General features: G+C 46.1%; 1 protein-coding gene and 1 pseudogene across 3 annotated transcripts in view; one reads left to right on the forward strand and one right to left on the reverse strand.

The window, feature by feature from the left end:
- The window catches only part of SPIDR (scaffold protein involved in DNA repair), a 334647-nt gene that overhangs the window by 21351 nt on the left and 298833 nt on the right, over window positions 1-14463 (reverse strand). For both annotated transcript variants that reach the window (XM_082601006.1, XM_082601005.1), the window contains 3 exons: window positions 2608-2692; window positions 1517-1660; window positions 1366-1425 (listed from right to left, as the gene is read on the reverse strand). In XM_082601006.1, coding sequence (XP_082457132.1) covers window positions 1366-1425; window positions 1517-1660; window positions 2608-2692 — 289 coding nt within the window. The remainder of the gene's footprint in view (window positions 1-1365; window positions 1426-1516; window positions 1661-2607; window positions 2693-14463) is intronic.
- On the forward strand, window positions 6178-9138 carry LOC309791852 (mortality factor 4-like protein 1; annotated as a pseudogene). The gene has a single exon. The product of its transcript is annotated as a mortality factor 4-like protein 1 (transcript).

Here is a 14463-nt window from a genome sequence, read left to right on the forward strand (position 1 = left end):
TTTCTTAGAGCCAAAATTATTTTTTAAAAGCAGTAATCTTAGATGATTATTATTAACACTAACAATTTCTGATATCATTTCAATAAGTATTTCAAAACATGCAATAGCCTTTGCGTGTCTTGGTCAGCAGCCCCCAGGACACGGCTGAGCCCTGTGAGCTCCCACCTTGCAGCTGGTTTAAGGGCTCCTTTGCGGGGGGACCTGCCCGTCCCCGGCTCCGCTCTGCTTGCCTCTGACCCACCAGGAGAAGCCATGCACTTCCTTCCAATGCCATATGTTCACACACCTCGGGTGCTGATCGTCACACTGTCTTATCATCAGCACACACACTCTGGCTCTCCTGCTAGATGTAAGCTGCCCACGGGTTAGGAATAGTTATGAACTGAATGTTTATGTCCCCCTCCTCTGCCTCTCCCCGCCCCACCAATTCATATGTTGGAGTCCTACACTCCAACGTGATGTGATGGTAATGGGAGATGGGGCCTTTGGGAGGTGATGAGGACATAATGGCACTCTGCCATTAGGATCCAGTAGATGCAAATGGGGACAAGGATTTGGCTGGGAAGGCCCGTCAGGGGGCCAGCAGGGCTGGCCTGCGAGAACCTGGCTGGCACGAGGTTCAGCTGGGGCTGCTGGCGTGGATGCTGTAGTCAGCCTGCGGATCCCATGTGGCGGCTGACACGACTGGGCGGAGGAGGTGGCGGCATGGCCAGGAGCTGTGACTTGGGTGGGGGAGAGCGCTCACGTGGTGGGGAGGGTGATTACATACAGGAAGTTAGAGAAAGTTACAGTGAGGAAGATGAGAGCCCTTGAGCTCCGGGACAGGTGCCGATTCTCTCTCAAGTGCCTACAAGCGAACAGGGAGTGGCTGCGACACGTGGCTGTCCAGCTCTGAGTTAAGGTCCAGTGGAGGCTCCTGCAGGACTGAGGGCGCGCACTCGTGGACCGAGAGCACCCCTCCCCTGGCCTCGGCCCTCTAACTTGGGGGCTGCCCTGGAGAGCTGCCCGAGACCTCCCAGCGACCACAGGTTCCTCCCAACTGTGGAAGAAAGAGACCTTAGAAATGGCTGAGCTCCATCCTGAGATTCCTACTTTCACCCCGGAAAGGAGGCTTCAGCTGCTCCTTCCTGTCTACAGCCTGCCTGTGTCAGAGAGGGGCTGACATGCCCAGTCTGAGCCGGGCAGGTTCCCCCTGGCGGCTGCAGCCCCACCTGCGCAAGGAATGGACTGACCACCGCGTCAGCACAGAGTGCTCACAGCTCAAGTTCAACAGTGTTTTTCTCTTTTGGTACTGCAGCAGCTTCTGAGAGAGATTATCCTTTAATAAGCTATGCGACACGTTTTGAGGAAAGAGAGATGGATTACCTGTGGTCTTTGGTAAATCACTCTGGCATAGAAACTGCAACGGGTACAGGGGCCATCAGTCTAGAAAGGTATTGAAAACAGAGAGGAATGTCTCCCCAAGCTCATGGACACAGCAAAGTGACTGAGACCAGGGTACAAACAAAGACGCCACCTGGAGAATTTCTCTTAAGAAGCGGGGAATCGGAGGCTGGTAAAGCTTCGAAATAGAGTCTTCTTCAATTGCATCAATTTGTCCCAGATTTGGATGAGCAGTGAGGATGTAACAGAAGCTAGGAGGAGGCAGATGAGTCTTTTCCTGTTTAAAATGAAGGCGAATGTATTGTTAAAAGGCTCAAATACACTATTAATATAAATCTACCTTTAATACAGACCTCTCTATTCACAGATGCAGGCTGTTCCTCTGGAAGGCTCTGTAAGAGACGGCTTATGTTGTTTCTCTCTGGAAACAAGCATTAGAACGTCTGTGCTTTTGAGTTTATTACCAATTCAAGATTTCATTTTAGAAGTTTATTCTTCAGAGTACACTGAAGACACCATTTAGAAACTTCTTCCCTGGAAGTAATCTAGAAGTGGCCTTCCTGACCACTAGGCTGCTGGTCTAGCACAGGACAGAGCCACTGTCTCGGCCTGTGCTATAGGAAGTCAGCTACCACACGAGCACGGCAGCCCCAGTTCTCAGCTTGGGGACTAAAGCCCAAAGCAGCCGCTGCCAGCCTGCTGGACAGGGCTCAGGGCGGGGAGGAGGGGCACATTTTCATCGGTCGATTTTGCTACCTGTGAGCAACTGACTGCCATAAGCAATGTGATGAGGAAGGAAAGGGAAACCCCTGGCTGAGCTAGCGGCTGAACCGATACCCATGGGTTTTGTTTACTGAGTTTTTGCTCTAATTGGTGACTAAGTGTTGGTTCTACTACTGACTGAAAGGTGGCGGGGAAACCGCCCGCTTCTTGTTCGCTGCGAGGCTGAGACCCTCAGTGCGCAGTGGCCCATGACGATGGGGGTCGAGAGGCGTCGTGTAAAGTAACCTCAGGAAGCATGCATGCAGCACCGTGTGGAAGGCAGCCAGGCCGCAGCCTGTGAGTGAGGCGGGTGGGTCTGGATCTCTGTACCGGCTCCCACCCTCTGGACCTGGGCTTCTTGGGGATGTGCACCGTAGGCTGGCACTGGTTCAGCGCCTGGTGGCCACAGAGCAGGTGTGATGGGGGGTGTGGGGTTGGGGGATGCTGCAGTGCTGGGCTTACCTCGAAGGCTGGCCCGTGGCCTGGTGCTTTCAGAGGCGCCACTGGAGGCCACATGGTATCAATCAAACTGAAAAGCTCCGTCATCCTGGAAAAAGAAGAGATGCCTGGTCAGTGAGCTGCTCACAGGCAGACCTGCTCCACAGACACCAGGCCAAATGCCAAGGAGCCACCATTCAGGACAATGAAGTCAGGGGCACACAGACAGACAGACCTTGGAACCTGACTGCACAAGAACAGGAAGGAGACTGTTCATTCAGTTACGATGCATCTGATATACCTGGAGAAAACTCTAATTGGAAAAGATACATGCATCCCAATGTTCACAGCAGCACAATTTACAATAGCCAAGACATGGAAGCAACTTAAATGTCCATCGATGGATAAAGAAGCTGTGGTGCACATAGACAATGGAATACTACTCAGCCATAAAAAAGAATGAAATAATGCCATTTGCAGCAATGTGGATGGACCTAGAAATCAACATACTAAGTGAAGTAAGTCACAAACAGAAGGACAAGTATCATATGATATCACTTATATGTGGAATGTAAAAAAAATGATACAAATGAACTTATTTACAAAACAGAAATAGACTCACAGACATAGACAACAAGCTTACGGTTACCAGAAAGGAAAGGGAGAGGCATAAATTAGGAGTTTGGGACTGACAGACACACACTATTATATATAAAATAAACAACAAGGACCTACGGTATAGCACAGGAAACTATATTCAGTATATTGTAGTAACTATAATGGAAAAGACTCTGAAAAAGAATATATACATATATGTACATGTATAACTGAATCATTTTGCTGTACACCTGAAACCCTGTAAATCAACTATACTTCAATAAGAAAAACTATAAAAAATTATGAGGCGATCCCCGGAAGAGAGGCAGAAGAGAAATGGTTACACAGAAAATATTTAAGGACACGGAAAGATATTCATGATACCCTGCTAAGTGACAAGCAGACAACAAATTATAATGTCTCTCCCTCTCTAAAAGATAAAAAAAATGTTGTTAGTGGTTATCTGAGTAGAACTTAAAGGTGACGTTTATTTTCTTCCTTTGGTTTATGTATTTCCTATATTTTGCAAAACAGATATGTGCCACTCATAGAATAAAAAAGTTATCAATACGTTATCTAAAATAAAGAATATAGCCAGACACATAAAGACAAATAGTGTATGAGTCCACTTATACGAGGTCCCTACACGAAACAAATTCACAGAGACAGACAGTGGGTGACAGGGGTTGGGGAGCTAGTGTTTCCTGGGGACACAGCTTCACTTTGGGAAGATGAGAAAGTTCTGGAGGTGGATGGTGGTGACGGTTGCACAACAATGTGAAGGTACTTAGTGCCACTTAAAAATGGTTAAGGTGGAAAATTTTATGTAATGTACATTTTACAATTTTAAAAATCCGGTTTTAGTTGCAAAAAAACAAAGACTATACATCACAAAGACTTCTTAGACTTTGCCTCAAGTTTCAACAATGTTTAATCAATTTATTTATTTATTTATTTTTATTTTTGGCTGCATGGGGTCTTCGTTGTTGGGTCTTTGTTGCTGCACATGGCTTTCTCTAGTTGCAGCGAGCGGGGGCTACTCTTCGTTGAAGTGTGCAGGCTTCTCGCTGTGGTGGCTTCTCTTGTTGCGGAGCACGGGCTCTAGGCGTGTGGGCTCAGTAGTTGTGGCTTGCGGGCTCTAGAGTGCAGGCTCAGTAGTTGTGGCGCACGGGCTTAGTTGTTCCGCGGCATGTGGGATCTTCCCGGACCAGGGCTCGAACCCATGTCCCCTGCATTGGCAGGTGGATTCTTAACCACTGCACTTCCAGGGAAGTCCCTTAACAATGTTTATATATAATAAAGTTGTTTACTTTTTAAAAAGCTTGTGGTCTTAATAATTAATGTTACATATTCTTATTTCTCTCAACATTTAAGAGCAAGTACTATTTTAAGTGCTTAGGATCCAGTGGTTAACAAAGTCAAAACACTCAGAACTGAGAATGAGGGTCTCAGCATCACGGAGAACAAGACTCAAAGCTTCCCACAGTCTTTTAGCCCCTCACACCGAACACAATAGAAACGTGGCCCGCAGGGCGTGGCCTACAGCCAACACCAAGATTCTGGGTCCAAATCAAGCACAAAAGCGGTAAGCCAAGGGGGACACACGAGGGAAATTCACTCTCTCCCTCTCCTGACAGCAGCTGTTTGTGTGGGTGACTGGACAGGGCTGGGAGACCAGGGCCAGTTGAGGTTCAGAGGCAGCTGGCTGGACGCTGGGGGCCCGCTGCGCCTCTCTTCTGGGGATCATCCACCTGCTCCTGCCCTGAACATCCTGCTTCTTTACACACAGCTCGCTGAAGGATAGGCACCGAAGTGCCAGCCCACATGAGGGGTTGGAGACTCGGTGAACGAATAACCAGCACTCACACAGTCTCATACACACCCACACAACTTCTGAGAATCTTGCATAAGCAGAGTCGTGTGGTGCTTGGCATGTTGAGTTGGCTTTTGTCACTCAGCACAATGTATCTGAGATCCATCCAAGCTGCTGTGGCATCAGCAGCTTGTCCCTTTTTGCTGCTGAGTACTATCCATGGTGTGGATGTGACACAGCTTGTTTACCATTCACCTTTGAGGAACATCTGGGTTGTTTCCAGTTTGTGGCTATTACAAACACTTGGGTACAGATTTTTGTGTGAATGCAGATATTTGTTTCTCTGGATAAATGCCCAGGAGTGCAGCTGCTCAGATAAGTATGTTCAGTTTTTAAAGGAACTGCCAACTCTGCTCCTGGGGGGCCACACCACCTTACACGCCCATCTGCAACGTATAAGAGATGGTTTCTTCCCATCCTCACTGGCACCCGATGCTCTCACTGTTTTCCATTTTAGTTTTTCACGTTTAGCTGTTTAGGAGCATGGTAATATCTCACCGTGGTCTTGACGTGCTTTTCCTTAAGGACAGTGATGTCGAACACCTTTCCATGTGTTTATTTGCCATGTGATGTCCTCTTTGGAAATGTCTCTTCATGTCCTTTGCCCATTTTCTAATTGGACTGCGTGTGTGTGTGTGTGTGTGTGTGTGTTTACTGTTGAGTTTTGAGACTTCATTATATAATCTACGATATAAGGTTTGCAAAGATTTTCTCACAGTCTGTAGCTTGTCTTGCTTTTGTTATCACATCTCAGAACTCTTTACTCAGTAAGTCCCAAAGGTTTTCTTTATAGTTTTATGTTTTATATTTAAACCTAAGATCTATTGTGAGGTATGAGATTTAGGTTGAGATTAATTTTTTGCCCATATATGTCCAGTTAGTTGAAGACATCCTTCCTCCACCAAATTGCTTTGTTTGCACCTTGGTCAGGAATCATTTGGCCATAATCCCACAGGCCGTTTTCCAAGTTCTCTCCGCTGATCACAGAGTCATCCCTCCACCAATGCCGCAGTTTCTTGTAGCCATATCGTAAGTTTTGAACTTGGGTGTGATTCCTCCCATTTTATCCTTTTTTCAAAACTGTTTTATCTACTCTAGTTCCTTTGCATTTCCAAACAAAGCCAATCAGGAGCAGTATGCAGAGGGGAAGATGAGAGGGGTTGCCCCTAGAAAGAAGACTTCTGGTTTGCAACAGAAAAATGTTGAAGTGAAAACAAAAAAGAACAAACAGAAAACACCTGGAAATGGAGATGGTGGTAGTATGAGTGAGACATCTCAGTCTCCTCGCAAGAAAACGGCCCGAGTAGCTTCTACTGTTGAAAATGAGGAAACATTCATGAACAGAGTCGAAGTTAAAGATTCCTGAAGAACTAAAACCATGGCTTGTTGAAGACTGGGACTTAATTACCTGGCAAAAACAGCTCTTTTATCCTCCTGACAAGAAGAATGTGGATTCCATAGAGGATTCTGCATATTACAAGAAATCTTGAGGAAACACAGAAAATAAGGAGTATGCTGTTAATGAAGCTGTGGCAGGGATCAAGGAATACTTCAGTGTAATGTTGGGCACTCAGCTGCTCTGCAAATATGAGACCACCGTACGCTGAAATCCTCGCAGATCACCCTGATGCGCCATGTCCAAAGTGCATGGAGCGCCGCATCTGCTGAGATTGTTTGTACGTATTGGAGCAATGTTGGCCTCTACACCTCTGGATGAGAAGAGCCTTGCTTTATTACTGACTTATCTCCACGATTTCCCAGAACACCTGGCGAAGAACTCTGTTTAGTGCCAGTGATCACGAAGTGGCTCCTCCTGAGCATGAGCGGAAAGCTGCGTGAGGTGCTTATACGCCCTCGCGTTTGGATCTCTGTAAACACATTTTTGTTTCTTAGTCCTTCTCCTATACAAATGATGTACTTTGGAAACGTTAGTGTATAACAGAAGTGATGTTTGTTTTCTGATTGATTTTAAACAGAAAATAAAAGGGGTTACAGCTCCTTTTTTTCTTTTCTTTTTTTTTTTTCCATTTCAAAGTTGCTACCAGTGTGTTCAATGATGGACAACAGAGAGACGTACTGTAGAGTGTTTAACTGCTTAGCTGACAAAGCTGTGTTTGAATGCTGGTGGTTCTATTCCTTTGACACGACACACTTTTATAATATGTGTTAATGCTACATGACAAAATGCTCTGATTCCTAGTGCCAAAGGTTCAGTTCAGCGTGTCTAACTGAAAACGCTCATCCATTTGTGCTCCCCCCCTTTTTATGGTGCTGACAGTGAAGAGCCCATCCTGTGCAAGTCATTCATGTTGTTCCTTAGGCATTTTATCTTTGCTCAGATTGTCAAAGAATGGTGGCTTGTTTCATGGTTTTTATATTTGTGTCTAATCACCTTTTTTTTTTTTTTTTTTTTTTTTGGTACGCGGGCCCCTCACTGTTGTGGCCTCTCCCATTGTGGAGCACAGTCTCCGGACACGCAGGCTCAGCGGCCATGGCTCACGGGCCCAGCCGCTCAGCGGCATGTGGGATCTTCCCGGACCAGGGCACGAACCCGCGTCCCCTGCATCGGCAGGCGGACTCTCAACCACTGCGCCACCGGGGAAGCCCCTAATCACGTTTTAACATGATAGACACAATGCATTGGGTAGCTACAGTTTTCTGGAAAAGTCAATATTTTACAAATTGCTTTTCAGGTTTTCAATAAATTTTTTCCTTAAATTTCAAAAAGAAAAAAAAGAAGTTTAGAATAGGCCTGGATATATCTACAAAAATTTTTGCTGGGACTTTAATGGGTATTGCGTCAAGCCTATACCATCTTTTGGGGAGAACTAGCATCTTTACAGTGGTGAGTCTTCCACTCCATGAATGTGGCACACCCTTCCATTTAGTTAGATCTTCTCTGATTTCTTTAATCAGTGTTTTGTAGTTTGCAGCATACAAGTCCTGACATGTTTTGTTAGATTTATACCTAAATACTCCTTTTTGGGCAACTGTAAATGCTGTATTTTTAAGTTTGATTTTCAAGGGTTCATTGCCAGTATACAGAAATGTGACTGACTTGTGACTGTTAACCTTGTGTGCTGCTACTTTGCTGAACTGACTGACTAGTTTTCGGAATTTTCTTTTTTCTTTTGTAGATTCCTTGGGATTTTCAACATAGACCATCATGTCATCCGAAGTAGAGACAGTTTTATTTCTTCCTTTCTTTTTGCTTTTCCTTGCCTTATTGTGATGGTTAGTCTATTTAGTACTTTTAAAGTACCCTACCAAAATCTAACATTTAACTTCCACTTTTAAACACGCTGATATAGAAAAAAAACTCTGAGAGGACATCCAGGACAGCAAATACGATAAACGGCACGTGAAGAGTGTCAGGGTGTGATGCTGGCGACAGAACGCTGGCAAAGCTGGATGAAGAGAAAAAGGCTGACACTTAAAGGTCATCACGTGTAGACCAATTTCTCTCATTTCTTCCCTCTTTCTCCCCACCCCCCAGCCCGATGATGAAACTACTCAAAGAAAAGCTGGGCCAGGACAACAAAAACTACTAATCCAGGTGGACTTGCAGAGAAAAAACAAACACACCCCTTGACATTCTGTGCACATCTGCTTGAAGCTAAACGCCTGCTTTTACCAACTGGACTGGCCGTTTTGGTGACTTCAGAAAGTGGTAGAATACTACTGAGAGAGAGTCAGACTTTTATTATCTATTTGCTGAGTCTGGGAATCTAAATTTCAAATACTCTTTGTCTTCCATATAACCTTGTGAGCAAATAATGGAAAAAGGGTACCTTAATTTCCTCAAGAAACAGGTCATCATCTATCTGTCAACAGGCTTTTTACTGCAGCTGCCTTCACTAAATCTTAGACTTTTAGAAAAATAACCTAAAGAAGAACTTTCCTAGTGGGAAAGGTGGGTAAACTTGAAAAGTGACCTTTGCGAAGGCAAACGCGGCTGGTGACTGGAGTGCCCTGGAGGGAGTGAACACTGCAGCTCCTTGCGGGAGCCGAGCACACTCCCCCAAAGGCAGTCCCTGTGGCCCAGGACCCAGGGCCTCCTCTAGGGCGGGCTCAGCTCTTCCACTCTCTCCAAGGCAAAGGCCGCCTCTGAGTGTGACCAGCTGCTGCAAGTGTTAAGAGGTGCCTTCTCGCACATCTTCACCTGGGGAGACCCCCCAGGAGAGCCGGAGGAGGCTGGCCGCACCACATTCTTTGAATCTAACTGGACTGCTTGAGACTTGGGACTGCAACAGAGGTGGCGGGTCAGCGGGAATACTGCTCCTCACAGCCAGGCCTCGGGGCTCCCGCTCCCCGTGCTTCTGGAGCTGGGTGTTCGCTCTGGGGGGCCTGGAGCCCGATGGGGCACACAGCGGACGCCTTCATCTGCACTGCAGGTGAGCCCTGAAACCTCCTGGCCCCGCTGTGCTCCCTGCAGGACTCTGATTCTCCCACTTCTAAGCACGCAGCGGCTGAGGGGGGTGGGAGCAGCACAGGCTTTCTGCGGGGGTGCAGCAGCACGAGGTAGCTAGAAACAGCCAGCCGTCTGGGACACATGCCTTCTACAGGCTGAGACACAAGCCTGGCTGGCTGAATACCTTGTTCATGCGCAAAGGCCTTGGGGTATTGATTAAAACAAAACAAGACAACATTTTCCAACTCATTTGCAGTAAAAAATTACAAATACAGAGCACCGTAGTTAACTTCAAAAACATTTTCTGATCTGTTGTTTTAATAATTACCAGCTCCCTAAGAGAGAAAAAAGTGCTGCAAAGATTATTAAGGATTAGTACACAGATAGAGATACCTGGAGCAAAGTTACTGATTTCTTAGAATGAGAAAACCCATTCTGTTGCCTGCATTTTGTTGTTTGTGGGATATTCTGGAAGCTGTAAAAATCTAAGTAGAAAATACACAAATGAGTCACAAAGGGAAGAGACCGACTTGAGGCCATCTCCAAAAAAAGTCTCACAAATTCAGCATAAGTGTCTGAAATGATGCCACATTCAGGTGTCTCTCCTGGGCAGACGAGAGCCCAGGTTTGCCCTCCAGGGAAAACAATCGAGCCGAGACCCCACATCAACTGCTGAACTTCTGGCTGAGAAAGGCAGCCTCTAACCCTTACCCCTGACGCTCTCGGTTGCTCTGACAAGAGGAAGAGGACCGGGGCTAGTCCTGGGGCAGCCACGGCAGGGCTGCCTGGCGCAAAGAAGAGGCCACGAGAGCAGAGTGTGCCTGAGGACGACAGCAAGAGGAGTTCTAGAAACATCACAGATAGACGGGGAAGGAGCAGGGGCTCTGGCCTCACCACTATCCGAAAGGATGCTGAATGTACATATTTCACACTGATTTTATAGACTGGCGCAGCCTCCCTGTACCGAGGGCGACGGCCAGTGTCGCCTGGAAGCAGGTCCCCGGCTGCAGCCCATGGGGAGGAAGCAAGGCGGAGAGCTCTCCCTGAGCTCACCAGGTTGTTTCCCGACACGCCTGCTCACCGGGCCTGTTTTCTATGTTATTTTAGAGTTATTTTTCCATCTGATACGGCCTCAGCTAACTACTCCCAAATCTTCACCGGGTAATCTAAGACTGCCTGAATCACTTTCTTTTGGGTGTGGGTGGAGTGGAATTTGCTGCAGAAGATTTAAACCACAATGGTGACGTCACCCTCAAGATGGGATGTAACCTGCTCACTGAGTTAAATTCATCCTCAGAGATCTCAGAATTTTTTTTTTTAAACGAAGCATTTATATTGGGTGTAAAATGTTCCTAAAATTGTTTCGTGCAGTTGCTAATTGCTCTGTACCTACTGTTATGTAGTACTCATCGCTTTCTTGTAAGACAGATTACCTGGAGATGGAATATTTCAGACCAGGAATTCTGAAAGTGGGGTCTGGAGACCCCTCGGTCTGTAAGACCCTTTCAAGGGACCAGCAAGGCCAGAACTATGTCCTGAGACCTTATTTCCCCTTCTTTCATGAGTGTACAGTGGAGTTTTCTAGAGGCTACACTATGTACAATACAGGACTGACTGAATGCAGAGCAGAGATGACAATCCATCGTTTGTTTTCTCTTAGTCCAGACATTAAAGAGATCTGTAGAAAACATAAAATAAGGCTACTCTTCTCACTAAGGTTGTCTTGGTTTAGAAAACATTTTTCATAAAAATTCTATTTATGTTATTATTTAATGGGTTTATTTTTAGGATTTTTAGGTGAACTAATAAATATTTAATTTTCCATTTTATTTTCTAATATAGTTTTTTTTTGTTTTATTTTTTTGTTTTTGTTTTTTGCAGTACGCGGGCCTCTCACTGCTGTGGCCTCTCCCACTGCGGAGCACAGGCTCCGGACGTGCAGGCTCAGCGGCCATGGCTCAAGGGCCCAGCCGCTCCGCGGCATGTGGGATCTTCCCGGACTGGGGCACGAACCCATGTCTCCTGCTTCGGCAGGCGGACTCTCAACCACTGCGCCACCAGGGAAGCCCTTATTTTCTAATATAATAATTATTGATCAATATAACCACATTAAAAAAATCTCCTTGGGGGTGTCAGTAATTTTGAAGAGTATTAAGGGGTCCTGAGACCATGAAGTCTGGAAGTGATCTCTAACCCTCAGTGCCGCTCAAGATCCACTCTCTACCATCTACCTCCCTCCCTCTGTGCCCTCGACTGTCTTCCAGAAGGTAGCTTGTGTCACCTTACGTCCTTTTATGTCACCCTCATACACACACGAGACAACCTCGAATCAACTAAACAAACTTTTGCCTTGATACTGAAATGCATTTCCTTCAGAGGTTTGGCTGCCAGAGCAGACACTACCAGATGGCCCAGGAGATCATGAGCAAACTGATGGGAGCCATGGCAACCTTGAGATCCTGAGGAGATTAGATAATCAGTGACTAAACTACATCAATATGCTGGTGAGACAGGAAAATGGGGCAGTCACTTTGGAAAACACTTTGGCATAGACCCAGCAATCCCACTTCTAGCTATCTACCCAAGAGAACTGAAGACTTACGTCCATATGTGCATCGTGAATGTTCATAGCAGTATTACTGTTCATAACAGCCAGAAAGTAACATGGAAGCAACCCAAATGTGCATCAACTGATGAATGGATAAATAACTCTGGCATATCCATACAACAGAGTATCAGGCAGCCATAAAAAGGAGTGAAGTACTGACACACGATACAACATGGATGAACCTCGAAAACATGATGCTCAGTGGAAGAAGCCAGGATGGTTCCTTTATTATTTTTTTTATTTTATTATTATTTTTTTTTGTGGTACGCGGGCCTCTCACTGTTGTGGCCTCTCCCGTTGCGGAGCACAGGCTCCGGATGTGCAGGCTCAGTGGCCATGGCTCACGGGCCTAGCTGCTCCGCGGCATGTGGGATCTTCCTGGACCGGGGCACGAACCCATGTCCCCTGCATCGGCAGGCGGACTCTCAACCACTGCGCCACCAGGGAAGCCCGGATGGTTCCTTTATACGAAGTGTTCAGTATATGCAAATTCACAGAGACAGAGTGCAGATTAGTGGCTGCCAGGGGCTGGAGGGTGGGGAGTGACTGCCCATGGGGAAGGCGTTTCTTTTGGGGGTGATGACACTGTTTCTGAATTAGACAGTGATGGCATCACGTCGGTCGGGCATTCTGACCTTAGAGACAACTCTCTGCTACGAATATCCCACAAATACCTTATAGATGTGGGGAATTACTGAACATTTTCCAAGGCTAGTTCAATGAATTTCAGGACAATATTTTTCAAATTTTATTCAACAGATAGAGAAACTGAAGAAAGGAAATGAAAGACACACAGACCTGAAATTAAGCCTTCTGCACTATTCCTTTGAACCACTGCTTAAATTTATTATATAACTATGAAAGATAAATTTGTAACTTCGGAAGGCCTCACATTTTGTAGGCTATCTGCTAGTAATATTAAAAAATGTCTTTCCTAATCTAGATTCTTTCCTCAAGATCTAGGATATAAAAATATTAACTAGCACAACTTTGTATTATAAAACAAGTTCTTTGCACATTTCTGTTCTACCTCGGCAGGAAATGACACACACACACACACACTCAGTTACAAGGGAAATAAGGAATTCTTGCTGCATGCTGCTATCTGGAACTGCAGACAGTTCTTAGGCTGGTCTCATTCCCAGGTGGTCCTTATCATTTCAAAAGTGTCACGTGATCTACTCACCAGTGTGGAAGCAGGAACAGCCACATTCCACATAAAATCTGTCAGCCCAGGTTTTCTGACAGACGCCTATACTTTCGACCAAACGCTATCACCAGTGCGTTCTGATACCTGAGACAGACCTGCCTCCTCAGTCTATTCTATTACCATGAGCTCACACGTGAAGTAGCCTCCCTTCATGCACTTTTCCAAAGACAGCCTGCTGTTCCCATGGCGAAAACTATAAAGAAAACCATGGAGGAAACCAGAGGACAGCAGTGATCTTGGGGGGACGGGGCGTCACCAGGAGGAGCACGCTGGGGGTGATGCCTGGACACCCAGCACATTTTGTCCCTTGAATTTGGTGGTGGCTTCATGGGTGGCCCTACAGTCGTTCACTACACTCTGCAACTGGGCATCGCCCATACGTCTGTCACGTTTCCCCATAAAGATCCGTAAAGAAGGAGACAGGTGCGTACACACTGACGTCTGTGGCTGCGAAGAGGCAGAAACTGGAAAGGGACACCCTTAAAGATACCAAAGGGAAAAGCACCCCTTCTCCTTTGTTTACAGACATGCCTACGTTCACAAGAAAGATGTGGACTGAACACCGGTGGAGAGGGGAGTATTCAATGCCCTTTACTCTTTGTGTGACTCATGTTTACAGCAGCGACCAGTGAAAGCAGCAGCTGTACCACCACCTCCCGTGCACACAGTGCTGAAATGCCTGATCCGAGGCTGCTCACAACATGCGATCCCGGTCCAGGTCCAGGGGCCTTCGGGACCATCCTCTTCACTGTGAGTGATTCTAGGGAAAGGAGCAAGTTATCTTGCTTTAAAAAAAAAAAAAAACAGTAATGAAAACGATCTTTCTTAGAAGTCATATTTTCATTAATACGTGTCTAAGTAAACAGAAAAGAAAAATGCCGAACTAGACCTGACGCACTCAGTGTGATTATCTCCTATGGATCTGATGCTCCTCCTGGCCACTCAAGATGATTCCAGCACAGACGGCTCACTGCTGTTGTTTAACAAAAACAATGGAAAACACCAAGAATCTAACATCAACACCCCTGACAAGAAATGGTCAGATTTCTGACTTGAGGGCCGGGGATTATGACTATAAAGCAAATGGGAAATTTACAGAAATGAATTCCCCTAAAACTGGAAGTAATTACGTGTAGGCTGTAGCACCAAAGATGCAGGCACTGGACTCTGATGGACCGGGC

This window comes from Mesoplodon mirus (assembly GCF_964341445.2).
Source record: "Mesoplodon mirus genome assembly, chromosome: 16".
NCBI lineage: Eukaryota > Metazoa > Chordata > Mammalia > Artiodactyla > Ziphiidae > Mesoplodon > Mesoplodon mirus.